Source organism: Vidua chalybeata, chromosome 5, assembly GCF_026979565.1.
Source record: "Vidua chalybeata isolate OUT-0048 chromosome 5, bVidCha1 merged haplotype, whole genome shotgun sequence".
NCBI lineage: Eukaryota > Metazoa > Chordata > Aves > Passeriformes > Viduidae > Vidua > Vidua chalybeata.
Genome location: NC_071534.1, coordinates 28,393,563 through 28,421,509, shown reverse-complemented (window position 1 = coordinate 28,421,509; position 27,947 = coordinate 28,393,563). Strand labels below are relative to the sequence as shown.

Below are 27,947 nucleotides of genomic sequence, written 5' to 3'. Positions count from 1 at the left end.
CAAAGGACAGATGCCTACAACTCAGTCACAGAGAGAGGAGCCCCAGTCCTCTTCCAGGACTGCCCCAGGAATGCCTCAGCCTTAGGGAGCCAGGTTTTGGGGCAGTCATAAGTCTGAGCCACCATCCAGACCTGGGCAGAGAGATATGTGGCAGCCTCACATCTGCTGGACTGCTGAATTTGGCAGCTCCAAATGTAGACTATGGAGGACAACAGATCAGGAAATACCAGTCTTCTCATACAGTAAGGATAATGAAATAAAATAGATACAAACCACTGAAAAATGTCCCAAAGTGTTGGATTCTGAATCCTCTGCAGTTGGTTGATGCAACAATTTTTCATTGTCTTCTCAAACAGCCTCTTGATTTTTGTATACTCTTGGGAATCATTGCTGAGCTGTATCAACTGAAAATTTTTAAAGCACTAAAAATAAGGTATTACTGAGAGTAACAGCTCCCAGTCCTTCCAAAGGACTCCTCAACCTTCTCACATCTGCTGAAAAGGCCTACCACAAAAATCACAAGCTTCTTCAGTTTTTCCTATTAACCCTCCTTTACCATCACTCCCCATGTGGAAGCACAAGCACTGGCTGAGGGAAACCAGTGCAGCCCCACGTGAGCTTCCTTTTGAGGATGCACCTCCACATCTGGACTATTTTTAGCTCAGAGTAACCTAAAGTTGAAATACACAGCAGCATTCAGGCTGAAGCAGAGTGAAAGTTTCACCTTAATCTGATACTCTATCTCCTTCCCGACAGGGCTATGCTGCAGTTTTACCACAGCAAATAATATCCTGCCCCAAACTGACAGAGGAAATACCACCTTAAGATACAATTAATCTGGTTTATCAGGGGATGAAATGCCTTGGGAGAGTGCAAAGGACAGGTATGAAAAGCAATGGCCTTTCTTACCCTGTGTGGTATCATAGGGGAGATGATAACACATCATTCTCAGACACTCCCAGGAAACACATGTCCATTCTGAATATGAAACTGTCAGTCTTGTCTCACATCATAGCTGCTTATTTTACAATACAAATTTAAAAGCTGGTGACATCTCAATTGCCTTGAATTGTGCTCTTGGAAAAATCAGTACAGGAGAGAGCTGTCCCCACCCACTGGAGACTTGGAAAGTCCTACCTTGTACCCAATATCAGGTAGTGCAGTTTGGTCCCACTGTGGAGGATAGACAGGATGTGACAGAGTCAAGTTTTGGCTACAGAATAGAAAAAGGAGACAGTCACTGGTGATACTCCTAACCAAATCCCCCTTCTGGGGAATCTAACCACAGGCACTAAAGCAGTCCTCAGGCATCCATTAATGAGATATAGTTTGTTTTCTTTTTGAATGAACACACCTTAGGTTGAACCAACACTTTAATTGAACCCTCAGTTTCCCATGCACTGTCTGCTGGTGAGTTTCTAAAGCAGAAACAGCTCTTACTAAAATAAATCAGTAGCACAAATAGCATTTATAGCAGATGTGTTCAAATTCTGTTAAGCTGAACTTCTTTTAGAAAAAGCCATAAGATAGGGTATCTCAAGTAAGTGCCTCTAATTCACTTCATTTCAGTGGATTTGCCTGTTCTGATTTTTAGTTTATCCTCAGCTTTCCAAGGGATGACATCCACATGCACCACAGCTCTTGGGATTGGCAGCCCCTCACTCCTAATCACTGCACAGTTATTTGTTAGTGCTGGGGCATAAATCAAGGAATAAAAATTCCCAGCACAGTTGTGTCAGCTCTGTGTGACAGATCTGCTCTAGTGGTCTTTCGCAGCTGCCATAGACTGCCAGCTAACATCCCTCCAGAGAGTTTTACAGAAGTGTTGCATAATTTACAAATACCGTCACTGCAAAATGTACTGTTAAACCAGTCAGGAAAAGGTACCTAAAAATTAATTTAAGAAATATAAAATTGCATTCTAGGCAGATAGGAGGAACTTCTTAGCAGAAAGGTGCTGTCCTCTAGAGACACTGTTAAACAATGAATGTGTATTACCTTCCATCTTGTCCATCTTCAGACTGCTTAGGCAGTCGAATAACACTTCTTTGAGTTTTAAAGAGCACATTTGTTTGGACCATGTCTTGAAAGAAAAACACAGTAACTCGATAAGGAGATAATTCATTGTCCAGGGACAGGCTCTTCCATGTTAAGTAAAAATAAAAAAGGAGGTAGCTCTGAATATTGCATTGTGGTTCTCTCTCTATACCACCCAACCCAGTGCAAACTTCATTCCCATTTGCACTGCTCCTACTTGGAGATCCACAAGGTCAACCACCTGCTAGCACAGGCTGTGAAACTTGAATGCAACCAAGCACCAACTGCACCTGCACTGGTATTCATATCCAGGCTGTTGGCCAGAGAAAACCACATCAGATGGCAGGCCTACAGCAGGAAAGAGTTTTCAGTGCAATGGGGGACTCAAACCTGGCTTTTCTGGCAGCACAGGGCTGCTCCATGGTGCTAAAAGTAAAGCCTGCCCTCCCTTCTTGGTCCTGTAACAATATCACAGAGCACATGCTGGGTGACATGGCTAATTATCCATTGTTTCCTCCTTTAAACACCACTCTTTACTCATGCCAGGAAACATTTAAAGTTTGGAAAGCTAACAGGAGTTTTAAGACGGGTAAATAAATTAGAAACAGAAAAGCATTTTTCATTTTCCCATTTCTCTCTCTATGCAACCAGCCCTAAATTTTTGTTTGCTACCCTGTGCTTTCTCTCCCTGTAGGTATTTTGCAAGATGTTCACAATAGGCTCACTTCTTCACCTTTTGACTTTTCAGTGCCTTTTTTTTTTCCCCTCCCTGATTTCTCATTTTTCCTTTTCAGGTGTATAAACACAAATGTATAAGCCAAGGTGCCATGAAGCATTTACTCTCAACTCTTCTTCTGAATGTACAATATTGTCAGGTATGTTTTTTTGACTATAGATGCCCAAGTGTAGAAGTTCAAGTGGGGCATCTCAAAACTTTAGAGAAATTTACCTACTGCTCAATTTCTGCTTGGAGAAAATTTGCAGGAGGAAGAAGAGCTGTTCAAAGAGATGCAGATGGTGTGAATGAGAGAGAGAGAGAGAGAGATGCAGAATGGTGTGAAAACCTTCAAGCCAGCTGCACTGTGTAATGAACTTAAAACAAGGAGATACTTCACCTGCAAAGTCTAACTTATACTGCTGAGAACCAGCCCTGAAAAAAATAACACCACTCTTGTCAGCTTGATATTCATTCTCCAGAAATGCAGATGTTACAGTGGCAGTGACATGACCTGGGTGCTGCAGAAAGAACAAGGAAATTATACATGTTAGAAACCACCTTTGGTTTAGGTGCCACTGTGGGGAAATATCAATGTTTCCCCAGGCCCCTATGACAGGAGGATGTTTTGAAGTAAGTCTCTATGGCTTCAAGCACTTTGTTCTACAGAGATGGAGGGGTACCCCACTGAGCACAGCTGCTTCTAACAGCAGCAACAAAGCAGCCTTCAGCCTGTGTGGTCAGCTCCAGCCAAATGATGTTTGTCATCTCTGGAAAATGCACCCGCTTCCCAAGCCAGACCCCTGAAAGCTTTCACAGAGTTCCAGTCCTGCTTTGAGGGACAATTAAGAACACAATTCCACCCAGGCATTGGAGCAGCACTGCAAGGGCACCCAGTGGTGCGTGTAGAACACACCAGCTGCAGAACAACACACTCTAAAGAACTCTCCAAAGATGGCTTAACAAAAACTTTTGGCATGAACAGCAGATGAATTTCACCTCTTTCCCATACTCAATCCACTGCTTGGAATCATTGAGCCAACACCAGACATACTCCATTTTCAGGAGCAGACAGATGAGTCAGGAGACAACACAAGTGCAGAAGAGCTGATGGGCACCTGGCTGCTTGCTCTGCCCTGCATTGGAAAAGAAATCCAGATTAAAGTAGAGGTCTTTTCCAAAGCTGTCAAATTGTGCAGTATCCCTGGTCTGGTCAGAAATCTATTCACTTCTCAAAAAAAGAGACCCCCTCCAGCTGGGAAGTGCAGGTTTGCCTCAGAACTGAGGAATTTGTGTTTATGGTGCATGGTAAGCACCACAGAAATGACCCTGACCTCTCTGGCTTTGACCTGTGCCACTGATTTTCCCTAAAATGTATCTTCCTAAAAAACACATTTTAAAAAAAGACACTTGACACTGAGATTCCCCTGCAGTCCATAGAGAGACAGCTGTGTCCCTGTGGAGGTCCATGGAGCAGAGATCCACGCGGCAAGCCATTGAGAAGGCCATGCTGCAGCATGCGGGCAGGCCCCGAGGGAAGCTGCAGTCCACGGAGAAGAAGCCGTGCTAGAGCACGTTTATCCTGAAGGACTGAAGCCCATGGGAAATGAACATGCTGAAGCAGGGGAAATTTTTCAGAACAATGGAGGAGTAGATGGCAAGTCTTACAGAGTGAGGAGAACATCCATTTCCCTTCCCCTCTGCGTTGCTTTGGTAGGAGAGGGTAGAAAAGTCAGGAGTGAAGGAGTGAAGTTGAACCTGGGAATCCATGGAGGGGGGCAATAATTTTCTTTTCTCACAATTGAAATCTATTTTAATTAGCAATAAATTAACTTCCCCCAATTCAAGTCTGTCTTGCCCAATGTTCACCTTGGCTTTATCTCAGCTCATGAACTTTCCCATCTTATTTTGTCCCTGCTGTCCTGTTGAGGATAGGGAGTAAGAAAGCAGCTTTCACTTGGGGATATCATTACTTACCAGCAAAGTCTCTGCTCTGCACTCTATCCTAGACACAGCACCTACAAAGAGAAGAAAATTAAACAGGTAGCCACCAATAATTCCAACTCACGGGATTTTACTTTGCTTCCTGCCGTGCTTCACCCTCCATTTAATCTCCCAGTTTTGGACCCAGACAACACTTTTTTAAGGTATCTCACCAATTTACTGCCCTCCAACATTGCCTATCATGGATCACATATCCATAGCCAAAAGCTACCAGCTGTTGAGCTTCCAAGGGTCTGTGACAGAGCTACTCTGAGCTGCCTGAAGAATCTGAGCACTATATTGAAACAGAAACTGGAAATTATGTATCCAGCTCTGATGCCCTTTGTACTTTGGCAGGGATCAAGGGTACTCAGAGCAGGCCAATGAGAGGAAATCATTACAGGAGCAGCTCCCTCATAGAGCTGTTTACAGTGCAAAAGTCCACAAAACAAAGGCGTGGCAGCCCCAGAGTGCCAGAGCAAAGAGTGAGGAAGAACCCGGGTCTCCTTCGCAGACAGACCTCGTTCCGGCGCTGCCTGTGTATGCAGCAACACCAGCCAGGCCTGTTCCTAGAAAAATGCTCCAAACTATTCTTCTCTCCCATTGCAGGGCATTCAAGAGATCCAGCACTACCAGGAGATTTTCTGAACGTGGCTGTCCCTTTTTTTCCCCTCTGCACAGCACCATGATGCTGCTGCTATTGGTACGGTTGAAGAACTTGAAGTTTGCAGATTTGAAGGGTGGAATTTGAGAAGGGAGGTAGGGAGAGGGGAAATGGAAAGGAAAGCAAGGAAATGGGATAGGATGTTAATTCCAGGCAGCTTTTTTCCACTGCCACCCAACACTCTCTCTCCTCTATCCCCACTCCAGATAACCCCTGCTAACCCCTGCCAGCTCCTGCTGAGACCTGGGGCTCCCAGTCTGTCCAAATCACATGAGCTTGCAAATCTACCCACTTATGACCTACTTTCCTTTTCATTTTCCAGCATTTCTGCTCCATGCTGGGGTTCTCCACTCATCAACTAACCTGAACTAGAAATAAACAGAGATGAAACACTTCAAAAGCAGACAGAAATGTTTTGCCAGCAAGACAGGTAGTGTCCTTCACATTTTGCTGAAGATCTCACTACATGATCTTGTGCAATTCTACATTTGCATTTTATATCTTAACAGGAATAACTTTATACAGAGAAAATTGTATACTTAAAAAGCAACCTCATGGTATCTTTTCCCTTACACAAGAAAAGAGCTGAATGAATAAAGATACAAACACAACTTACAGTATGACAAAGTGCAAGCAGATAACCCTCCAGCAGACCTTAAAGCCAAGCCCACAAGCTATGAAAACCTGAACTTCCTGTGTGTCCAACCCTCCCCTCTCAGCTGCACCCTGGGAAGGCTGTCAGAGCCCAGCATGTGCCACTTCCTTGGCACAGTTCTGTCCTTGGGCTGCCCAGTCACCACCCTCGGGAGCTGGGGACATCAGCCTTGTGCTTGCCAGGCTGGGTGAGCCTGCTCAACCCTTGCTCTGCAAGGCAAAGGTGCCCCAGGTGCAGCAACACCTTTGAAAGTGAGCCACAGCTGGCCTGTGAGAGCTCCCTGTGAACTGCCCACAGCACATCTGTACCTTGCTGTCTCCCTCGCAGCCTCTCCGTGGGACCATGGGTGTCTCTCTGCCACAGACCCTTAAGGAAGTGGGGCTGAGTAACATTTCCTTCTGGTTGTTGCGACAGACACATGTGCATCTGCCAAGCACAGCCCAGGGCTTTGGCAGATACAGCTTCAAAATCAGCATCACTACGACCCAGCAGAATTTATCCCTGCTTCTGGGCTCCTGTCACTGTTCTTACCTAGAGCCAATTCCCCTCAGCCTTCCAATGGCTGGGGATCTTCAGGATTTTCTCCTTTCTATAAGGAGCAGCTTCTGTCGAACATCATTCTTGGAAAGCCAACAGCTCGCACTGCCTTGCAAAGTGCGCCCCCCAAATCTCAGTGCAGGAAGTGGGTGCATTGTTCACCCCGCTCTCCCCAGGGTTAGTGATGGCACAGGTGAGGGGTTGCAGCAAGCAGAGCCACACTGAGCCACACAAACCTGTGTGTGCCAAGCACAGAGCCCTGTGAGACAGGCTCGCTCAGCCCTCGGGGTCTGTACCGTCCCAGGTGTTCGTGTTCCTGCACCTCGAAGTCTGATCCCCCTCTCTGCCCTTCCCCACACATATCATATAAGGCTTAGAGCTTTCCAGTCTGACCTCCAGCCTTTCAGAAGCTGACAGTGTTTCCCAGCAGAGCTCTGAAGCATAAAGCTTAACAACATGTCAAGAAGTCTTAATGATACAAACTTGTTAAGCCAAAAGCATTTCTTTGACTTTTTTTAAATCTCAGATTGTGTTCAGTTGAACTGCCCAGAACATTTTTCTTTCCTGGTGATCCAGTCACACCAGATCTGTAGTGGCTGAAACACATAAATCTCTGAATTTCCAGAAAGGGTACAACTCTGAGTGCATTCTACAGACATAGCATTAAAATAAACAAACCAACCCAACAACAACAAAACCCCTAGAGCACACACACAAAAACCAAACCAAACCAAAAAGAAACAACACCACAAATGTGATTATGAACTCACTTTCTTTCACTTCTGACCATTCTTGAAGTTCTTAGAGTCACTGAGGCCTAAGTGCTTCAGTAGACATGAGACAGGAGCTTTAGGAAGAGCATTCTGGCTTGGTAGAAAATGTTTACATATCTTTGCTGGGAGCAGCACACCATCCTCTTTAAAAACAAACAACTCTCCACAAACTAGAAACTTGAGCTCACTGTAAACAGATACCTTCTGAACGTTGTATTTTTTATTTTTATCCCTTTTAATTGCAATGTCATCCGTGGAGCTGTTGAACCTCTGATTTCTCAACCATGGTACTATATCTGTCTGCATTTCCAGTATCTGGGAATGGAACAGGTCTTGGATCCCTGCAAGATCATATTCCTGCACAGTCAGCAGAGGCACCCAAGTGTGGTTTCCCAGCATATGCCAAATGACTTATCCTTCATAAAGTAACCATGGTCCAGCAGGTAGCTTTACTTAGTTCCTCCCAGGAATTTCAATTCTTGTTCGCTTTTTCTCTTTAGAGGAAATGGACAAAGAAGGGATTTTTCACCCTTTGTCTGTGGCTCTGTGACACGCAGCAGCTCTGTTGCAATTTCAGACTGCTCCACAGTTTGGTGTAGGAGTCCTGATGCTATAACACGTGCATACTGTGCTCACATGGGTATTGCAGCCTGGGACCAGGCTGGCAGTACATCATGCTTTTACCTTAAGATGTGTAAAATCCCCCAGACCAAAGTGGGTGGACCCAGGAAATGTTGGGGTGATTGAGCTCACCTGGTTCTGCAAGGTCTTCTGCAGATTAGCCCCCCAGCCACCCATACTGGGTCCTCGTCCACCACTGGGGTGCTGTGGGAAGGTGTGCCAGGCAGTTCAGCTTCAGCAAAGCCTGGCATAAGGAGAGATTGGCTCTTGTCTGGGATCCTGGAAGCATTTCCAGATCTCACTTGAATCCATTCTACCATTTAAAGCCAGTAACTTCCCTGTAGGTTGCGATGGTTTCCGCTGTGAGGATTTTCCCAGTGAGACTGTATTTCCTGTTGGACAATGTCCAGCAGCTTGTAAATTAAATTGTGGGAGGGTAGTGGGGAAACAAGCCCTGCAACCACACTGCTGCTGTCCCAGCTTAATTCAGCACAGGAACAGGAAGCAGGCATTACAAGAATAATAATTCTCAATTGCTTTGAAAATAACCCAACTTTAGTTCCAAAATTTTACATGTTTCAGTATATTACATTGGATTTGTAAATGGTACTTTGTTTTTATTTTAAGTACATAAATGTTGGATACAAAGGATTAAAAAATGCTCCACATTCTGCTGTTCCTCTTTCCAGCAGTCATTAGAGGAGTCTCAGCATGCTACTCCCCATCTTTTAGGAACCTATTAACAATTACGTGATTGTAAATCGCTAATTGCTGTATTATCTGGACATAACATTGCTACATTAATAATGTAAACCAAAGTAATCCAATAATGGAAACCTTTCTTGTGCCATCCTTCCAATGAGTGTTTATGGATTAAATCAGCAAGTCATGTGCAATTGGCAAGTTAAAGCTTGGATGTGAAGTCGCTCATGTCTTCTTACAACACCAGAAGATGCATTTATTCAGGAATCTGCCCAAGTCTCATCAGTGGTCCTGTCTAATTAAAGGAGGAATTGTATTTCACTGGAGCTAGGCCAAATTCTGAGTTTGCAATTTCACTGGTGAGGAGTGGGTCTGGGAAGCTGGGGGAGGGACCAGGATCTCTCCTGTCATATTCTAGTTGACATTTAACTGATTGTTTTAAAAATGCATTTGTACATTTAAAAATGTAATTTCAGAAAAGTAAAATTAAAAGTTGAAAGATTATTTCAAAGCTAAAAAACTCATTCTGCTTATACAAAAATCAAAGCAAAACATTCTGACTTGACTTTGTTAATACTTGAATTTCAAATATCTTCTCATTAGCTCAATCTGCACTTTCTGGTGGATAAAATTTTATCGTCCTTCATTCCCCTTTCCAATTCATCTGCCTTATCCCTAATTAGCTCTCCCCAACCCTTCCCCTTGTCCAACAAGGCTGCTAAAGCGTTTCTGTTTGAAACTTCCATTTGGCTTCCATGTATTGGATAGTTTTGCAACATGCCCACTTCCTCTATTTGCCAAGCCAGCAAAACAAAATACTGTCTCTGTACAAACACACATTTTTTCTCAGGACTGGGCTAGGCTGCAAAATTAGGATCTTGGTTTCAAAGACACTCTGCAGGCAACGCAAGCTCATTTCAGAGAACTAGTTTGCTCTTGTGAAAAAAATAAAAGGGCAGGAACAGATCCCACTTGGCATGCTTAGGAACACTTGCAACAAGGTTTTGGCTCAGTCATCCTCAGCTGCATTGACTAAAAAGAATAAAAGCATGGCCTGCTTTTGGTAGGATCAAAGGTGTCAAAAATGGTGTAAGTAGATTTTTATTGTCTTCTGTGAGTTTTGATGGTTTTCTCAGTAAGTCTTGATTTCTTGTTGGACAACTTCCAGCAGTAACTGTAGTTTGTGTGTAAGATAATCTGAAAGGGTGGGAAAAAAAAGGAAGGAAGCTTAGTCCAGAGGAAATCCTGAGATATGGCTGAAAATCAGAGCATTAGCACTGATGGCTGGAGCACTTTATATTGGCAGATCACTGTATCTGTTTCCTTTCTTGCTATATGTTTTCTTCTATTTAGTGGTTACTGATGCACCTCCATCCAACAGCAAATCAAAAGAAAACAAGACTTGGAACAGAAACGACAGATTAAACTCAAACCCAGGCCCTCATTTCTGAAAAAACCCTTGTGACACCATGCCTACATCCAAAGGAAATCTGTACTAGACACTGCCTGGAGTGGAGATGTACTTCATTTCCACGGCTACATTTGTGCCCAGACCATCCTGGCCTCTTCACCAAGCATACAGACTTCCGCAGTACTCATCTCCTACCAGTCCTCTCCCCAGACTTTCAGCAAGCAAGTTTGTGCATGGGGTTACAGCATCTGCCTGTAGTCTCTCCATCCTAACTTTTTGCCTTTCTGCTCCACGTGAGACAAATTTCACCCAGAGTTGGTAATCCCAAAGACATGATAAAGTTTAGTAAGTACTAGGGCTGGGGTGGGAAAGCGACCCTCTTTGGTCCCCCTCAGCCTTGTCTTTGTTGAAACAAATTTGGCTGTGGAGGCTGTGCCTTGGGAAAGACACCAGCGTGGTGCCAGGGGTCATGATTTAGGTTTCATGAGGTCTGTTGGTCAAGGAGCAATTTGCATCAGAGATGAGCCCTGGGAACAAACCAGCATCCTGACCCTTGAGCATGTTTAGGTCCACAATACTGAAAGTGAAATGCATACTTACAAAACAGGTTACGGCAGCGGTCTGACATCTGCCTGTGAATTATGAGGTAGTAGACTGGAAAACCACTCAAAACTATGGTGCATCCAATGCTGATGTTCACAGGGTCTGAGTAGAAAGACATTGCCACTGTGAAGAGGCAGATGATGGTAAAAGAGACAGGAACAAACAGGGGAACCTGGGGAAAAAAGCACAGAAAAATATCAGGGGAAAGTGGTGGCTGTAAGCCGATCAGGCTCTGTATGTGCCAGCACATACTGTAATTGTTTATCCATCTAAAGAAAATGAGAAGAATCATATCCTGTCCTGCAGAATGCTTCTGTACAATCAGACTGCAAACAACTGCATCAGCTTCAGAGTCCAGTGTGCCTTGTGAGGTGCATGCCCCCTATATTCATGTGCACCAAAATCTAAACCTCACTTGCAACTGGAAGCCGAGCAGGGGGAGAAGCCACCTACACCCCAGGGCTCTGTGAATGTCCTGCTCCTGTGCATGCACAAGCACACATACCTACTTGCCACCTAAGGCAACTGCTGAGGGAAAATCTGAAGCCAAGAAAGAAGTGACCCTTTGAATCAAACTGTTCTTTGCTTATAAAATTCATGACTCATGTTGGCCTGCCTCCAGGTCACCTGAGACTTATAGTGACTAAACCAAGACAAACCAGACTCCCTATCCTATCTCTGTAGTACCTGCACCAAGAACTCCAGCTTCAGCAACACCATGAAGAAAATCAAAGCAGCACTCAGCCTTATCCTATTGGATAAGCCAATTCATCTGGGTTATTTGGAGAGCAAATAGGAAGACTGCCATAAATAATAAAACTGTGAAACACTCCCTCTGTCTCTGGATCCAAACTCAGCCAAGAAACTCCTCGCCATGGCTGATGGAATGAAGGAGCTGCTCTCACATAGGGTGACAATCTTTACCAGTAATAAAGATTGTATTTTGGATACACAACATGCCAAGTTGGAAGAGATCAGTTGCTCTAGGTATGGCAGCCATCCAGCCATCAAACTTAGGTACTCTTGTCTTTCCAGCCAGAGCATCCCCTGCCAGCCGCTCCTACACGCACACACTCACGCTGCACATCTGCTCGAGAGGTGTGCGAGCGGACTGCTCCCTCCTCTTTTCGGTGTTTTCTCACCGTTTTTAACTCAAAATGTTGTATGGGAGTGAGTACCAGCCCTTTCACACGTACGCCACGCTTTGTTCGCCACCGGGCAGCGGCAGGCGACGGCCTGCGTGCGGCCACTAGAGCGCAGCACGTGCCCGCGCCACCCGCAGTTCCTGCCTCTTGAACAGAAGTGAGAAAAAACAGGGAAAAGGCGGGGGCAAACCAGCCGAACTGACCCAAAAGCCAGTATTTCCCTCCCTCTCCCGTTTAATCGCCATTTAGGAGCTGCTAGAGGTCTGAATCTTTGCTGAAGAAAGCCAAGGCAAAAATCTCGGCATCTGAAACCAACAACAGTGCCACCCACTAATAAATCTCCCCTGAGAAGATTGGTTTGAAAGGAAAACTAAAAACTGTTCAGTTTGGTTCTGGGGGAGTACCCGAGTGCAGCCAACCAACAAACTGGGAAGCTTCAAGGTCTCTGCTGAATGCAAAGACCGAGAAGAAAAATTATCCCGAACTTTGCAGGAGGATGCACCCAGCTCATAGAGGAGCCCTGCGAGCTGCAGGAAGTGTTTCTGTCCCCCGAGCTCCTCGCTGTCCAGTGCCAGCGGCCCCGGAGGTCCTCTCTCTTCCCGGGAGCTGCTGCCTGGAGGTACCATGCAGGGGTGACCAGAGTCAGGAACAAACTGTCTGCCTCAAGCACCGCCCCAGCCTAATGCCCTCTGTGCATTACCCGGCAGTGGGAAAGGTGCCCAAGCACAGAAAAGCTGCTCCAGCATCCCCTGCTGACATGAGGGGGATCCCAGCACCCAGCAGAGTGAGAGAGGCCACAAGAGGGGCCCACAGCTTTACATGAGACAATATTTCTATACCAGCAGATGATTCCTCCCAAGTCAGGTTTGCTCCCAGGACCTCTCCACCCATGTTCCTTTTCTCTCAAGCCTGACACCTTCCTGTTTCTCAGCTAGAGTTGAGACTTACCCACCATTGAAATAACATCCAGGCAAGAGTCACTTCTTGTAGGCTACAAGAGATGAGCCAGAAAACTGCTCTCACTACATCTCCCAGTTCCAAGCCTGAAACTTTGTCCCTTGTAGCAAGCAGTCTTCTAACAGATGCATCTGGTGACCCCATGTAGAACTGGCTTTATAGGATTTATCACATCTGGCTGTTTGGGCACATCAACCAGTTTCAGGAGCTCCCCATAGGCATTACTAAGCATCAGGGACTGAAACCTCTTAGAGCCTAAAGGCAACCATGGCCATGTAATGCTGTAATTATGAGCAAATCAAAGGGAGGGATGCCAGGCCTGCAGGTTCCTGGCTGGCAGGTACGTGCTGTGCTTTTACCTTGAAGGGGCTGTGCAGCTCTGGGTGACGGTGGCGATGGACGATGAGCCCAAGGGTGGCTAATCCTATGAAGAGCCATCGGGAAAAGCTGAAGAAGTTCAGCAGATGGTAGATGTCCCCGATGCACACCATGGCAGTGACCAAAGGGAACTGAACATTGTGAACATGAAATGCAGTCATTACAGCTATGGATCACCTCCTCCAACTCCCCCACAACTACTTCACACCCCCAGCATTTTGGAGGTCAGAGAGCTTTACAAAACAGTGTCACAGACTGAAGGCAAAAGACCTAAAGGCACTGATCTGTAGTGCTACAGAAAAGAGCGATCATTTCAAGATCAGCAGCATCTTCGATGCTTCATGTCCAAGCCAGGGCAATTAAAACATGACCCAAAAGCCTGCACTGCTGGTACACAGGCTATCTACAATGACATCTGCTAAGTTTTTAGCAGCTCAGCCAAGCTGCAACAAGTACTGCAGCACAGTTGGGATGGAGCTGGACCATTGCCATAAAAAAAAACCCTGAACAAACCAAAAGACGAGACCAGATCATCTCTACAAATGCTCATTCCCTGCATTTCCACCACACCTGGGAATTTTAAATTTCCAGATAGCCAAAGCCTGGCAGAGCTATTTTCATAAAGCAATATCAAGCAGCACCTGTGGCAGATGGTAGGGACTGTATTTTTAAAAAAGGTGTCTAATGTTATAAGGCAGGGACTTCAAGGTTGTACATTTGGATACCACTGCTAACTCAAGGGGACTTAATATTTTGCAGCCATTTCCTGTATCCTGCCTTCTTTATTTTCCAGGGGGTAATTTAATGTCCCAACACCCTCTAAAACTCCTCAGTTTATCCAGTCCTTGCAAGAAAGCCAAGACAGCAAAAGAACAGAGCATGTCACACACAGCCAGATCACCTTACCATTAACATGACAGCAGGAAGGGGGGTATGCCTTCGAATGTGGATCATGGAGAAGAGAGGAGGCCACTGCCCTTCCCTGGAAGCCACAAACAGAGTCCTAGGAAAAGACAGGGAGCTCTGTACATTAACATTCTACATCCACATTAGAAATGAGATGAGTCACTAGACTGACCCGAGGCATCAAGGCACCCGCTCCCTTCCCCAGCACAAGTCTGCTGCTATTCAAGGCCACAGTTTTGTCTTTAGCTGCACTTCCATAGAAAGTTTGGTTTGGGTTGTCCCTGCCATGGACAGGGACAGTTTCCACTAGACCAAGTTGCCCAGAGCTCCACATTGGGGGTATTTGAAAGAAAACCAAGGCTGAGCTCCCACAGCTCTCCCAAGACCAGTTCAGTGCAATTCAGAGCCCACCATCAGAACCACTGGCAGTGTCTCCGTGGGTGCCTCATTAGCAAAGACCTTTGGGCAAGTCCAAAGTGACCATGAATGAACTCAGACTGGAAACAGGAGTAAGAAAGTCTCTTGCCATCAAAAAAGGAATTAATCTTTCCAATGAAAAGGAAGTGGAGGGATCACAAACTTCAATCCTTTATAAGAGAAACTGGTGAGTTTATGAAACAGGATTGTCAGCTTTGAAGCCTATATTCTCATATGTACATATATAGAAAAAATAAAGTGCAATCTCCTCAAATGACAGATGATTTCCAATCCTCTGGTCAGCTGTTGGAAAATACAGTTTGTCATACTGCCAAGAGACCAGCTACCCACAAGAACAGCTACAAAATGAGAGCAGAGTTCCTTGCTTGCATCCCTCCTTTGACTCGTGAAAGAGCAATTAGGGAGAAGACAATCACATCCAATTTTAGAAACTTAATATCAAACAAACCATGCCAGAGCATCAGCTGGGCTGAAGCAGGGCCCCAAGCAGCTGGGGCACAAGTATACAACTGGTTTTATTGCTGTCTCTGTGGCTTTGCAGGGGTGTGGCTGGCAGGCAGCCAGAGAGGCCCCATCAGTGTTTAGATGGATTTTCGGCAGTGATTATGTTAATGATGCCAGGATGGGGAAGAGAAGGTCAGTAGGGGACATGAAGAACCTCTGTGCTGTCCAGAGACTTCTCATCCTCAAAGAAAACCATTATCTGGAGCAGCTAATGGGAAGGATTATCCACACCTGTATTTAATACAGGACTTCAGGGTAGTGGATCAGATAATTCATTAGCTTTCAGGCTATGAAACATTCCTTTCAGATCAACTGATCTGAATCAAAGCTGTGAAGCAAAACTCACTGCAGATAGTTTGCTCAGCTCCACAGGACCAGCACAACATACTTTTTCATAAGGCCTGCCCTCCTCTCCAATTTCAAGGCTCCCATAAGGACACAGAGTGTGGCAGACAGTGAAGCTGGCAAGTTTGTTTTTCCATCGAACAAAGCTTTTCTTGTTGCTATAACAAGACTTCTTGAACCTTGACTATTGCTTTAGGAATAGCCCATCCCAATGACATTTCACTGACTTCAAAGAAAAGTTCTCAAGGGAGAGTTTGCCTAGAGAGCCTCACAACAGAGGGACTCCATGCCCTCCAGCAGCACAGCTGGGTAAACCCAGTGGAAGAAGATTCAGTCTCACTGAGCAGCTGCCAACATCAACAAAGCCTTTTGTTCACCAGAAACATTGACATTTCACTTTAAACTGGGGATTTAACTGAAGGGTAGGGGAGAAGATAAAAATCTTTGTTTGTGACCAGTCCTGGATACCAAGGTCAGGACCTGGTCAGAAATAGAAAAAGCAGACTCTTAGCCAAAAGGGACCATCTGTAACTGACAACCTGGGAGTCAAAAGCCGTATTTTTCCCAGAAGAGTGGCTAAAATGCCACTGTGTGGATGGGTAGTTACACAGGTTGGTGATGCTTCCCTCTGATTCAGTGAGCCAAAAGCATAATAGACCCTTAGGGATGTGACCTTGAAAATGTGAAGATTCCTCCATTCATGGTTCCAAAGCAGGACAGTGCAACAAGGACAGGGACCACGGAGATCAGGCTTTTGAAGGCTCGCTGCACAAAGCTCTGGAGGAAGAGCAAACATGACTTTAGGGAATATGTGGTGATCTCTAGGTGACATCAGGGTCAAAAAAAATAAAACTTCTTCCATTGAAGGAGTAATATAGAAGTCATAAATCTCACCTTTTCTACTGTCATCTGCAGGTTACTTTTCATTATCTTTTAGGCACAACAAGAAGAATTTACTGTTGCCCAGTAATCCAGAGAAATTACAAAGTGATAAAGCATTTTATAGGAAAACCATCTCTGAAAGACTTGCCATGACCACAGCATAAGCTGGCCACATTGAGGAGATAACAATAGCAATGACAACTCACCACAGCCACAGCAGGAGAAGCCAGAACATCTTCTTTTCCCAGGACTGTGTAATAGGAGACGTTGGTGAGCATATATCCCACAATTACCGTGATCACAGACACGATGACAGCGAGGGGGATATTTCTGCAAGGAAGGGGAACACACACACACACAAAGAACAAGCTGCTATCCCTTGTTATGCACAGTACTACTGCAGATTTTATCTGGTAGTACAATTGATTGCAGTCAGGTGAACCCACAAACTTATTCCTCCTGTACTGCAGGGAAAGCTGTGGGACCCCCGAGGCTGGTAACCCAGGGCAGCTTCCTCCCAGCCTTACCGTTCAGGTTTGACCAACTCTTCACGCACAAAGCTGGTCTGAAACCTGCACGATGGGAAGAGACGGGGTGAGAGTCTGAGTCATGCTGGGGGGCACCTGTCTGCTGCCCGGGAAGTGCCCTCCCATTGCACCTACCAGCCGGAGTATGCGAACATGCCTGCATAGAAAGCCAGGGGGAGTTTATCCAGAACCAGCGACTGTCTGTCAAAAGCATCTTGGAAGTTCTCTGTATGGCCTGCAGAGGAGATAAACAACGGACACAGAGCAGAGAAACGTCAGAGACAGGCTTCCTTCCCTGGAGGATAACATCCCTTGTACCTCTTGCCCAGACTTGGAAGTGTGTTTGTGATTTCCTTGGAGAACGGTATTCAAATTAATTTCATTGCTGTTGCTGATATGTTTACTTTCCTATAGTGACATTAAAAAACAACAACAACAAAAAAAAAATCTATCCCTTGTCCAGTTATGGTAGGCATTTCAAGAAGGGCAACAACAATAACTAGTTGTTTCCAACAGACCCTGATGTCGGAATAGGAGATCATGGAGACGAGCTGATCCCAGTTGTCCTCTCCTTCCTTTAGGCCCAAAATTAAGTTGTTGGATTGACCCCTATGTTCGCCCCCAGCCCCCTCAGCAGCTGGACACACACTCCTCTTTGATGTGGTGCAGCCAGCGAGGTGGCTAACTCAGCTCTCACTGTGCTCTCTCCTGTTCCTGCTGCTGGAGCACTGACCCCAGCCCTGTGCTGGCCAGAGCATGGGAACCAGGCTGAAGGAGGGGATGGGAGCAGGCACCTGCCAGTCTGACCCACCACCACTCACCCACAGGAAAGGACACAGAGTGCGAAGCAAATAACCTGTTCAAAATAGAGGTGTCTCAGATATTTACCAACTCCCCTAATTTTCCTTCAAGTTCTCTGCTTGAAACAACAACACAAAACTTAACAAAAAAAATCAAAGTCAGGATTCTCTCTAAATCAAAACAAAAAGATTTAGAGAAGAGAACAACTCTGAATGGCCTCTCATTCAAACACAGTCAAAAAGAATTGCATTCCCAAAGTTTTCAAATCCAGGTAACCCAAGGTTTGGTTCCACATCTATGTTCAACTTTCCATAATAAACTCTCTTTAAGAGGTGAGAAGCTTTCCTAGTTGGGCTTTACCAGGCAAGGGGTGATATGGCACAGAGCACATGGAGAAAGTCAGGCCACTTCAATGGAGGTGCTTCTGCAAGAAGCTCAGTGATGAGATGATCTGGGCACTTGGGTTTGAAACACTGGCCCAGCAAGTCTCTAATATAAGCCTGAGCCAAAGAGAAGGTAATGGCAGAAGTGCAATCAAAAAAAAAAAAAAAAAAGCAGCACAAAGCAGAGGAGTCATCCAAAATTATTTAAAAGTACAAAACTGATTTTTAAGCACAAGAAAAAAAAAAAAAAGTCAATTTGAAAATAGGTTTGAAGAAAACTAACCCAAAATGGAGTGGGTCTATTGGGGTATTTTATTTATGTTCCAAAATGATGGCTGGTAAGTGATGGTGCATTAAAAGGATTTATTGCCTGCAATGCATTAATGAGCAATTTACAGTCCCCCGTGAGTCACATTAAATACAACCCATCACACTGGAGTCTCTTGGTGAATTCTCCCTCCAGATGTCACCTGCACTTATCCTTCCCACCAGAGGACTGGGTGCCAGGGCTCCAGATTGTCATTTGAAGGCATTCCTAACAATAATGGCTTGGGATTCCTAGCTGCAGGGCAGCCCTTTAGTTCAGAAGTGCTGCCAGCCCAAGGGGAGCTTGCAGCTCCAGACATCAGAAAGAAACATGAACATGGAGCCCATTGCCTGTGGTGTTTTCTCTGTAGAAAAAGGTAATAGCATGAAGAGGGAGCAGGCTTCATCCCTTGAGTGGGAATGCCTTGGGCTTTTCTGTACACTGAGGCTTGGATTAAAGCCAGTCATCTTGTATCGTTCACAGAAGATCCTACTGGTAGGGTTTTTCTCCCCCACTCTGCATATGGGCATGAAATCCTGTACCAAGTTCATTGTAAATTCACTAAATTACCACCCATCTCGATCTGGAGGTAAAACACATTAACTTGTGCCACAGAAGGGTTAGAGATGCCATTACCAGGGCTCAACTGAGGGCTGGTAATTCATTACACAGCTGTGATTGGTACAGGGGATGCTGTCACATATCCTAAATGTCCATTGAATATGTGCTGCTTTGGAAAGATTTCGAGCTACACTGGACATAGATAAGTCTGACTCCAAAGAAAGACCATCTACAGAGGAAGGTTAGGGTGAGCCTGGGTAGGATCACACTTCCTCTGGTACTAAAACCCACTAAACTTTGGAAAAAGCCCCACCCAGCCAGTGCATCAGCCCAGTGCAATGATGCAGCTTGTGCCAGCTACGCTGGTCTCAGCTCCCAGCTAATTCACATCTGGCACATGGACAGAGAAAGCTCCTGCCAGCTGAGTGAGCACCACACTTGTCACTTGGCACTGATAAAAGCCATGACAGGGGTCACATCGAGCACCCTCCTCAGCCATGCAGCAGCACCTACCCTGGGCCAGCAGCATCATCCCTGGCACGATGATGAGTGCAAGAGCCAGGAGTTTGACAACGGAGAGAGCCGTCTGCAGCCGTGCGCTCCAGGTGACGCTCCAGGAATTGAGGGTGAGGACCATGTCTGGAGAGGAAACCACACTGCTACAGCTGCAGCCTGTGCTCAACACACACAGGAAAAAATACAGCAGCTCTCCCTGCCCTAGGGATTCTCAGGGAAGGTGGCATCTTTATGCCTTAGAGAGGATGCTTGGGATGAGAGATGTCAGGAAATATTAGTCAGTGTTTAAAGAGGGAGCTGACTTACACTACTAAAAGGGAGCAGGAACCTGGTTCCTGCTGGGTGATCCAGACCTGCCTGGGGGAAAGGTGTGGGACATCTCAGCAGCCCACTTGACAGCATTTCCCTGTGCCAGTCCACATCAGTCTGGAGCAGGCAGGACAGTTTCATGGGCTGGATACACCAGGAGAGGAATCCAAAACCTCAGGCCTTATACCCACAACTCCTGTGGCTTTTGCACAATTACACATGGAGAGTTTCTTCTCCCACACCTGGCAAAATCCCCCTATCTAGGGCTCCAACTGGTCAACAGGGAGGCCCATTCCGCTTCCTAGAGAGTATAACGGCCCAAAACCATCACCTCGAATCAGAACATTTTGCTTGGCTGAGGAGGTAAGACAGGACCCTTATCCCACAGTTGTCCCAGGAAATAACACCCCATAAGTGCTCCTAGTCTAGGGCAGAGAGGCCAGGATGGACAATCCCATAAATGTTAGTACTTACAGTAGCCCAGGAGAGACACGAGCTTCACCGCAGGGACAGGGGCAGCACAGGGGGAGAAAAACGGCTCCAGCATGTAGCGTCCAAATGCCAGGGAAATCACAGCACTGTTGGCAGGCCTGGAGTGGGGAGTGTGGGGGGAACCAAGCACAAACTGGTCTGAGGATGGCTGAAAAATCGCATGAGGTAAAACTGCACAAAACTTGGGAAGGGGAGCAAGTTTCCCCACCTGGCTTAATCCTCTCACCCATGCAGATGGTGAATTCCCATCAAGTTTTTCTCATAGTTTTTTCTCAGTAAATGGGTTAAAAACCACATGCTGCAGAATGATTAATTTCCAACTTGAAAGCAAAAGTTGAGATTAATCATACTAAGTAATGCAAGTGTAGTTCATATGTTCTGCTTCATCTAAGCTTACATGAAGGACACAGGTTATTGAGAGGTGAGGACTTTTTTTTTTAATGTTAAAAAAAGAAGTAGTTCACAATTTTATAAATTATCGAACTTGGTGCTACGCCAGGAAGTTGTCTCCACTTTCTGAATCTGAAGGAACCAAAGACGTTTCACACTGAAAACAGAAGATCTGAAATAAATCTGGTATCTATTGTCAGTCTCTGAAACACACCACAGCCCTTGGGGGATACGAGCTGCCAGGGGAGAAGAGAGATATTCTTCAAGTACAGAACACATTAAACATTTGTAACTATTTTGACATTGTGTCTTCTTCCTTTTATCACTGAAAAATCTTTTAAAATCATTCAGCTTGTTTCTACTCTTTCCTTTACAAACTGCCTGGACTGTAACCTGGTGCCATAACTTTTTGTAGTTTAAATTATCACTGCATCCAGGAAGAGGCAAGCAAACCAAATCTCTTACCTGATCGCAAAAAACTCTGCCCACAGGAATAAGAAGCTTGGCAGAGGCCCTAGTGTCTCCAAAATGTAGATATAATGTCCACCAGACTTGGTGATTCTTGTTCCAAGCTCTGCATAACACAAGGCACCTGGAAAAGTTCAGGTAGAAATGTACTGAGTAAATAATCCCAGGGATTTTCCCTTTTCTGTGTGTTTTTTCAGGGATTGAACAAATCTGTTTAAAATAAGTAGTGAATGAGAGGAAGAAAAAGAGGTTTAACAGAACCATTCTTCCCTATTTCTGTGCACTACCATGGTTTGAAGTAAGTTTTCAAGTAATTGGCTTACCTGTCATGTGGAAAGAAATTCTCTATTTTGTGGTTAATGTTACAACATTTCCATGGAAGCTCTGAAGAAGGGTGTGTGATAGAAATGCTGTACAGAGCTACAAGTGGTTTCCTTTGAAAGATACCCTGGATTCTTGCTTCTCCTCACTGTTAGACTGGTGAAATGGTGCTTACAAAGCAACTACAGCAGCTCAGCCACAAGCCATGGCTGAACTGGTCATTTCAATCATGTTTTTGATCTCAGGCCACATTCTTGTGTCCTTTTCTTGCATCTTCACATAAATCCCTGCCCTCCTTTGAATCCAGTGGTGACATGGCCATGCCTCCAAGTCCCATTGCAATCATGCCATATTCAGGTCATGCAGGATGGTGACCACCTCAATGTTTCCTGCCTCCCTGTTGGAAAATTTGTGCAGAATTCCTGTTCAAAGCATCAAATATAGGCAGAGAGCTCGCGAGAGTCCAGTGGGTCCCTTTAAGTGCTTCAAGCATGCATATAAGTATGTTCCTGAGCTCCTGGAATGGAACTTGTATATATGCCCCACTTGAAAGGAAAAAAAAACATAAAAGAAAGCAGGCCTTTGAAATATACTGCAAAAAAGTGTCAGAGAAATGATCAGGGGAGGTCATCAAGCTGATAAAAGGGAAGAACAAACCAACAAATCCAGCTACAAAATGCAATCACTTGATAAAGAGGCTCCCAAGGCCCTTCCAGGAGACTGTATCAAAGGATGCTGTACAGGGAGAAAACTTTGCAAGTGCAGAGCTTGGCTATGTGATTACACATGCATTACACACACATTATCATTTACTGTTCTGCTTGGTTATAAGAAACACCATGCCCACATTATATTGCCAGCTTTTCTTTAAGCAGAAGTGTATAATTCATCAAACAGCCACACAGAGGTTGCAGTGTGAAATATTGGTACACATATGCTAAGAGCAAGAACAACTTGTTGCCCTATTAACAACTGAATGTCTCAATTTCTAAACTTGCATATACATGACAGAGTGTCAAAGTGATTTCTTTTTCCACATGGAGTATTTATCCTTTTTTGTTTGTTTGTTTGGGGTTTTTTGTTTGTTTTGTTGGGGTTTTTTTGTTTGTTTTGGTTTTTTGTTTTGTTTGTATTTTTGTGGGATTTTTTTTTAGTAAGTTACAACAGAAGAAGAATGTTAAAGTCACCCACTATAATAAGCGTCAGATTTCTCTCCTGGGCTGGGAGAACTTGCAGTTGTCCTAATAGCACCTTTAGAGAGTTTCTGAGATGGTGATTTTTTTACAGTTAATGAAAGAAACTAAAAGCCATGTGTTTTATCCACTGTAACTTACAAGAGCTATGTTATTTAAAAGAGCTAGAATGAAACTGCTATCAAAAAGACAACCTTTGTGAGGAAAGACTGGTACTAAATGACAGAAATCAAGCCAATAGCAACACACAGAAAGTGGGGCAAGATCAGACATCAGACATCCCCACACTGTTTCTTACACCCAACACCCACCCTGGGCTGGTGCAGTCCCTGCAGCTCCCCAGACACTCTGCTATTCTGCTCCAGCCATTTCTCTCTGACAGAAAGGGGGTCCCATGGGGCATACTGGGACTCTCCCTCTTACTCTCTTCACAGTGTCTGTGAAAAGCACAAGACAGCCCTCAGATTCCCTTTTAGGTGCCTACATCTCCCTTCTACTTTACAGGAGTCCCCTCATTCTCTCCCAGCTTTCCTGGCAGAGACCATGCTGTCTCCATTTGCAGTCACTGTCACTCCCCTGCCCTGGACTTGTACATGAATTGATATTCACAGACCATAAGTTCTGGAAGTTTGTCCATTACCCCAGGGAAATAATTTGAACTAAAAACTCCTAGTAACCATGCCCTGACTTCTTAAACCTTTGTTGCAGCAGAATTTTTGGGTTTATTATTCATCTCTCAACTTTCTAAACATTAAAATGTGCAGGGGCTCCCCTCACCTCCTGGCTGCTTAAGCAAAGGCTGCCAAAGCTCAGCACTCACCAAACACGGAGAGGAGCCCACAGGAAAACCAGACGAGCAGGGAGAATCCCACGCTGCCGGAGTTTTTCAGTACTCCTTTGGGGGAAATGAAGATGCCACTGCCAACCATGCTGCCGATGAGCAGCGAGAAAGCCCGCAGCAAAGTTATCTTTTTCCTCAGGAAGATGGCCTCTTCTTTCTTGTCTTTCCCCATGGCTTTCTTCTAATCACAGGGGAAGGTCCCACATTCAGGAGCTACAGTCTCCCAAGTGTCCTCAAGGCTCACCTGTAAGACAAGGAGTTAGGGATTCAAGGATCTTCTTTTCGGGACATAATTTTTTTTAGGAACTGGACAAGAGCTGTTGAATCTGTTCTCCCCAGCTGCAGGAAGTACCAGCCAAACCACAGGTGAGTAGAACACCCTTGGTATCATCTCTCTCATCAGTACAGCTCCCAAGAGACACTTCAAGTGTTTTCTGCTTCTTCTTCCAGGCAGCACAGGGTGTTACATGTTGCATGCCAGCCACACCTCAGGACGATTCCCATATTTGACTTTGAGTAATGTCAGATTGCCCAGACTGGAACTGTCCAGCTTGGGGTTAATTTAATGGGTTCTAATAGGGGGATACATGGATTGCAGCTCACTGGCAAAAAAGGGATTTAAAGTTGTAAGCCTAACAATTAATACCTTGAGAATCTCTGAGATGAGAAAAACATTAATCTGTATTAGTTGGTACACAGAGAGGATTTAAGCTTTTTAAGCTTCCTATCCACCCTTGCCGAATGAACTAGCCCTGATTTTCTCACTAGAGCTCCATTTAATCAGTGTTTCTTAATATAGAGTCAAGCTTTTTTGCTTTCAAAGTACTGAAGCGTCAGGAATAAGTATTGTTTACAGTTGTAAGACAGAGCTTAGTCATGACTAACAGACGTGCCATTTCTTCTATTAATACAAAAAATTCTTTGGTAATAACAGCAGCAGTGAAGTTTTTCCAGAAAAGAAGGAACTTCAGACACTTCAGGGATCATAAGTTGATCCAGATTTAGTTCTCACAAACTGCAGCAACCTCCCACTTCCCTTCCTTGTCTCCCCTGTCTCTCTCTATCACCCCTAAATTGGCAACTTCACCAAGAAACTTACCTTCTGCATAGGTAGGTAAGATGAATTCAGGTCAGTTACTACAGCCTAATTTGCTGTAGCAAACCTATTTGTAGTTTCCTTAATAGCAAGGTAGATGTTTTACACTAGTAATTATCCCTGGAAGAGCAGGCAAGGCAAGTCTGGAGTAGATAATTTGGCTCTTGTCCAGCCTCTTGCTGGACATCCCCAACAATGCTCACACGCACAGCTTCAGTGCTTTTCTTTTCATTATTCTAACAGAGTAAATTGCATTATGCTAAATATTCACCCCAGCCCCATGGCTGTGTATTATTGCAAAGTTACACTTTACATGAGACCCTATTTTATGGGTTTCTTGAATAATTTAGTAATTGCAATGGTGTGTCCACCAGGAGACAGTGGCCACCTCTAGAAGCAGACCTAAGCAGCCAGAAATTGCTCTCTTGGTAGAGAGATAAAAACGTTCCCCTAACTTTGAGGGGACATTTCTTGTTACCACTCACTCACGATACTCCTTGCATGCCCTGGGTAAATTCAGTGTAACCAAGGTCTTTTCTCCCCCACCCCTAGCTCTTTTCCCACCTGGAAGCTGGTTGGAGGAAGCAGGGTTATCACTTTCTCTGCACACATATGAAAAGCACATGCAGAAAGCCCTTTCTCCTGCCAGCAGCATGAGTTGGTTTCTCTGAGATTGCGCCAAGCCTGCACAAGCATCTTCTCAATCAAACCAGCCAATTTTAGTTATTAAACCTCTAATGAGTCCCATAGGACTCTTTAAGACTCAGATGGGTCACATCAGCCTCGTCTGGTCCCACAGAGCTGCTCCTCAGAGTCCCAAAGCCTCATAGGGCTGCTGGAGACAGTGGCTCTGGAAGAGCACTGATAGATCCCTGGGAGCCTCCCAACCCCTCAGCTGCAGTTCCCTCAAACACCAATTAATTACCTTAACGTGAAATACCAATATGGTCTGGTGTTTCTCAGCTGAAGCGAGACCCACACAGCATTCATTTGCAGGGGTGAAACACAGAGCCTCACAAACTGAACTGAAGAGAGATGCTGTGCAGAGCTATGTCTAAAACACTGTTCTGAGAGAATTAAACGTGCACTTATCTGTTTGGCTGGATTTTAAACAAAGCAGGTGCATTTACAATCCATCAGACTCCCATTTCTTTCTGGGATCCTGAAGCCACAGAAGACAGCGTCTCTTTGCAGGCTCTGAAATGACACAGAAAGAGCAGGAGAGGAACAAAAAAAAAAAGGAGAGATCAAATCAAATTTACAGACCAGGTTAATGATCCAAAGTAAACACCAAACTCTGTACTTCTGTCCCCATGCCTTTTTTTATTATTATTTTTTATTTTAATACTACTGCCATGCAAAAGTATGTGGAGATAAAACAATCCAGTCCAGTAAATTTGAGAAACATGAAATGTATCAGTACTTGTTCCAGAATTGGCTGAAGGAGGAGGAAAAAAGTGGAAAAGGGAAAAAAATATAAAGAGTAACAGAAAGCTATTGAACAGAATTTCAAAGAGTCACCTAGCAGAGCCCACAGCCCAGAGAGACCATTCCTGCCTGCTCTGCTTTCCAGCTACATTCCAGCACCAGGCACATTAAAATTCAGGGATGTTAATCCTTGTGGCAATGCTTAAGAATATTCACAATGTGCTTAGTGCAAAGGAAAGAGGCAAAGCTGCTTTTTGTTCACCCCTCTGACTTGAACGACAGGCTCAGATCCTTCTTGTCCCAAAATGCAGTACCTTTACAAGAGAGAGCTCATCAGTCAGCAGGGCTGGAGAAAAACACTACTCAAAGCTATTGCACAACTTATCACATACACTGGATCTTTCCTTCCTTGTTCTTAATTTACACTGATTTTATTGTTGGTTTGAGGTTTTTTAGATGTTAATCTTACCTCTCAAGCACCAGAGCGTGGATGGAGAGGGAGGAGACAGGCGTCAAGAGAGAATCGTGTCTGTAGTGGTGACTAGAAGCCCCAGCCAAGAGCAGGACCCACTGTGCTCAGCACAGAGGCAGAGTGGATATTACTCTGATGAAAAGCTAGTGAGATAAACAAGCAAGCTGGAAAAGGAGAGGAGGGAAACAGCATCATTCTCAGCTGGGAGCTGGGACCTAGAACAACAAGTGACCTTTCTCTTCCTATCACGCAGAGAGCAGGTGGCATCCCTGGGAAAACAGACTATACCTCCAGAGTCCCAGTTCAATGACTTACCCCCTAAAAAAACACCCCAGCTACTAGGGAATATTCCTAAATATTTACAGCTGTATTTTCTTTGCGTCCGCAATCAATATCACATAGCCAAAACAGGTTAACCCCTTCCTTTTTGTACTGCAAAATATGCAGGTGTCAAACTATTCCTTACAGTCTCACTATTTTTTCTTTTTTGGTGCCAAAAATGTCGCTCCAATTCAATGTCTACCACAAGGCACAGAATCTAACTAAATAAAATCAGCAGTGAATGGGAGCTTTTTTATTCATGCATGAAAGTAACATAAATAAGCTTTAATGAGGCTGCTGGTGGTCTGTTCTAGGAACTCAATCAGAAAATCCATTTAGGAGACCTGAGAGATGTTTGTTTATAGACCAAAATGAACACAAGAAACAGGCTGAAGGGACAAGACACACAGCTCAACTTCTTTTCAGTGTTCTACAGATGGTTTGCCACCCTGGATAAGAAACCAAAAGGGACAGTAGTTAATAAATCAGGCTCAGGCTTGCAGCCCCAGATATAGTAATAAATCCATGCAATTGCCTTAGGTGTAAATGTAAAAATAATTTCCATTGACTTCTCTTTCTACAGAGTTTGACAAATATAATCTTGTGAACTGTCTATCAAAAGACTACTATTTCCTAACATTTCTGTCTAAATGAAAAATTTTTTTGCCTTGACAGCAAAATTCCTCTTGGCTCAGGTCATAGCACTTCTGTCATCTCATTTAGACATTTCCAGTTGTCCTTCCAACAGGGGTAATTTTTCTGGAAAATAGACTGATGGTATGGTGAGTCTGGACCTCTTGATGATATGAGGATGACCTTTTAATTGAGAACTTAGAAGTGTCGAATCCAAACTTTGGCTAAAAATTGGGCTAAACCAAGACCAAGGCTTTCAATCAGCTAAATTCCTGTTGGCTTGAGAGTTCCTTCCTACCATACACCAAGTTTAAAATTCTTCATTATGACCAGTCTGCCAAAGCAGACATTACAATTGGAGATGTTTTATAACCGTAGTGCTGATTGATTTCCAGGATGCATGGATCATACTGCATCATCTCACTTTTCTAGGCATCCGATTGTAACTCTCCACTCAGCTGCCACAAGGAACTTGCACTTCTGTGTATCCAGAACTGATTTCCCATTAATGTTGTTGTGCAGGAACATTGGCCCTTTCATGAGTATTTCTTCCTCACATCTTGCCAGTGACATGCAAAACACAAATCTGGAGAGATGCACACCTGATTAAAAAAGACTCCAGTCTTCTTCCA

The 27,947-nt window shown here is 44.7% G+C and overlaps 1 protein-coding gene across 5 annotated transcripts; it reads right to left on the bottom strand.

The window, feature by feature from the left end:
- Positions 1–3,186: 3,186 nt before the first annotated feature.
- Positions 3,187–27,947, bottom strand: LOC128788226 (cystine/glutamate transporter-like). 5 transcript variants are annotated; one of them, XM_053943148.1, is made up of 16 exons: positions 27,918–27,947; positions 26,359–26,525; positions 23,345–25,658; positions 21,008–21,134; positions 20,135–20,250; positions 19,349–19,474; positions 16,919–17,018; positions 16,784–16,828; positions 16,463–16,586; positions 16,048–16,151; positions 14,088–14,184; positions 13,163–13,312; positions 10,699–10,873; positions 8,118–8,229; positions 4,730–4,770; positions 3,800–3,888 (listed from the first exon to the last, which is right to left on the bottom strand). In XM_053943148.1, exons 3-15 carry the CDS (start codon positions 23,535–23,537, stop codon positions 4,758–4,760), a joined length of 1,482 nt encoding a protein of 493 aa, XP_053799123.1. In that variant the 5' UTR covers positions 23,538–25,658; positions 26,359–26,525; positions 27,918–27,947; the 3' UTR covers positions 3,800–3,888; positions 4,730–4,757. The 5 variants fall into 5 exon arrangements, with proteins under 5 accessions (XP_053799125.1, XP_053799123.1, XP_053799124.1 ...); XM_053943149.1 differs by lacking the exon at positions 27,918–27,947 and having other exon boundaries at positions 23,345–23,609; positions 24,465–25,658; positions 26,359–26,586; XM_053943150.1 differs by lacking the exons at positions 8,118–8,229; positions 27,918–27,947 and adding an exon at positions 3,187–3,273 and having other exon boundaries at positions 3,752–3,888; positions 26,359–26,586.

Excerpts from the sequence above, each read along its gene's own strand:
- LOC128788226 (XM_053943148.1), bottom strand. The coding sequence starts at position 23,537 with ATGGGGAAAGACAAGAAAGAAGAGGCCATCTTCCTGAGGAAAAAGATA. Across the intron at positions 13,313-14,087 it reads TTCCTGCTGTCATGTTAATG|TTCCCTTTGGTCACTGCCAT; the intron begins GTAAGGTGATCT and ends CACAATGTTCAG. Across the intron at positions 10,874-13,162 it reads AGCTGCACAGCCCCTTCAAG|GTTCCCCTGTTTGTTCCTGT; the intron begins GTAAAAGCACAG and ends TTTTTTCCCCAG.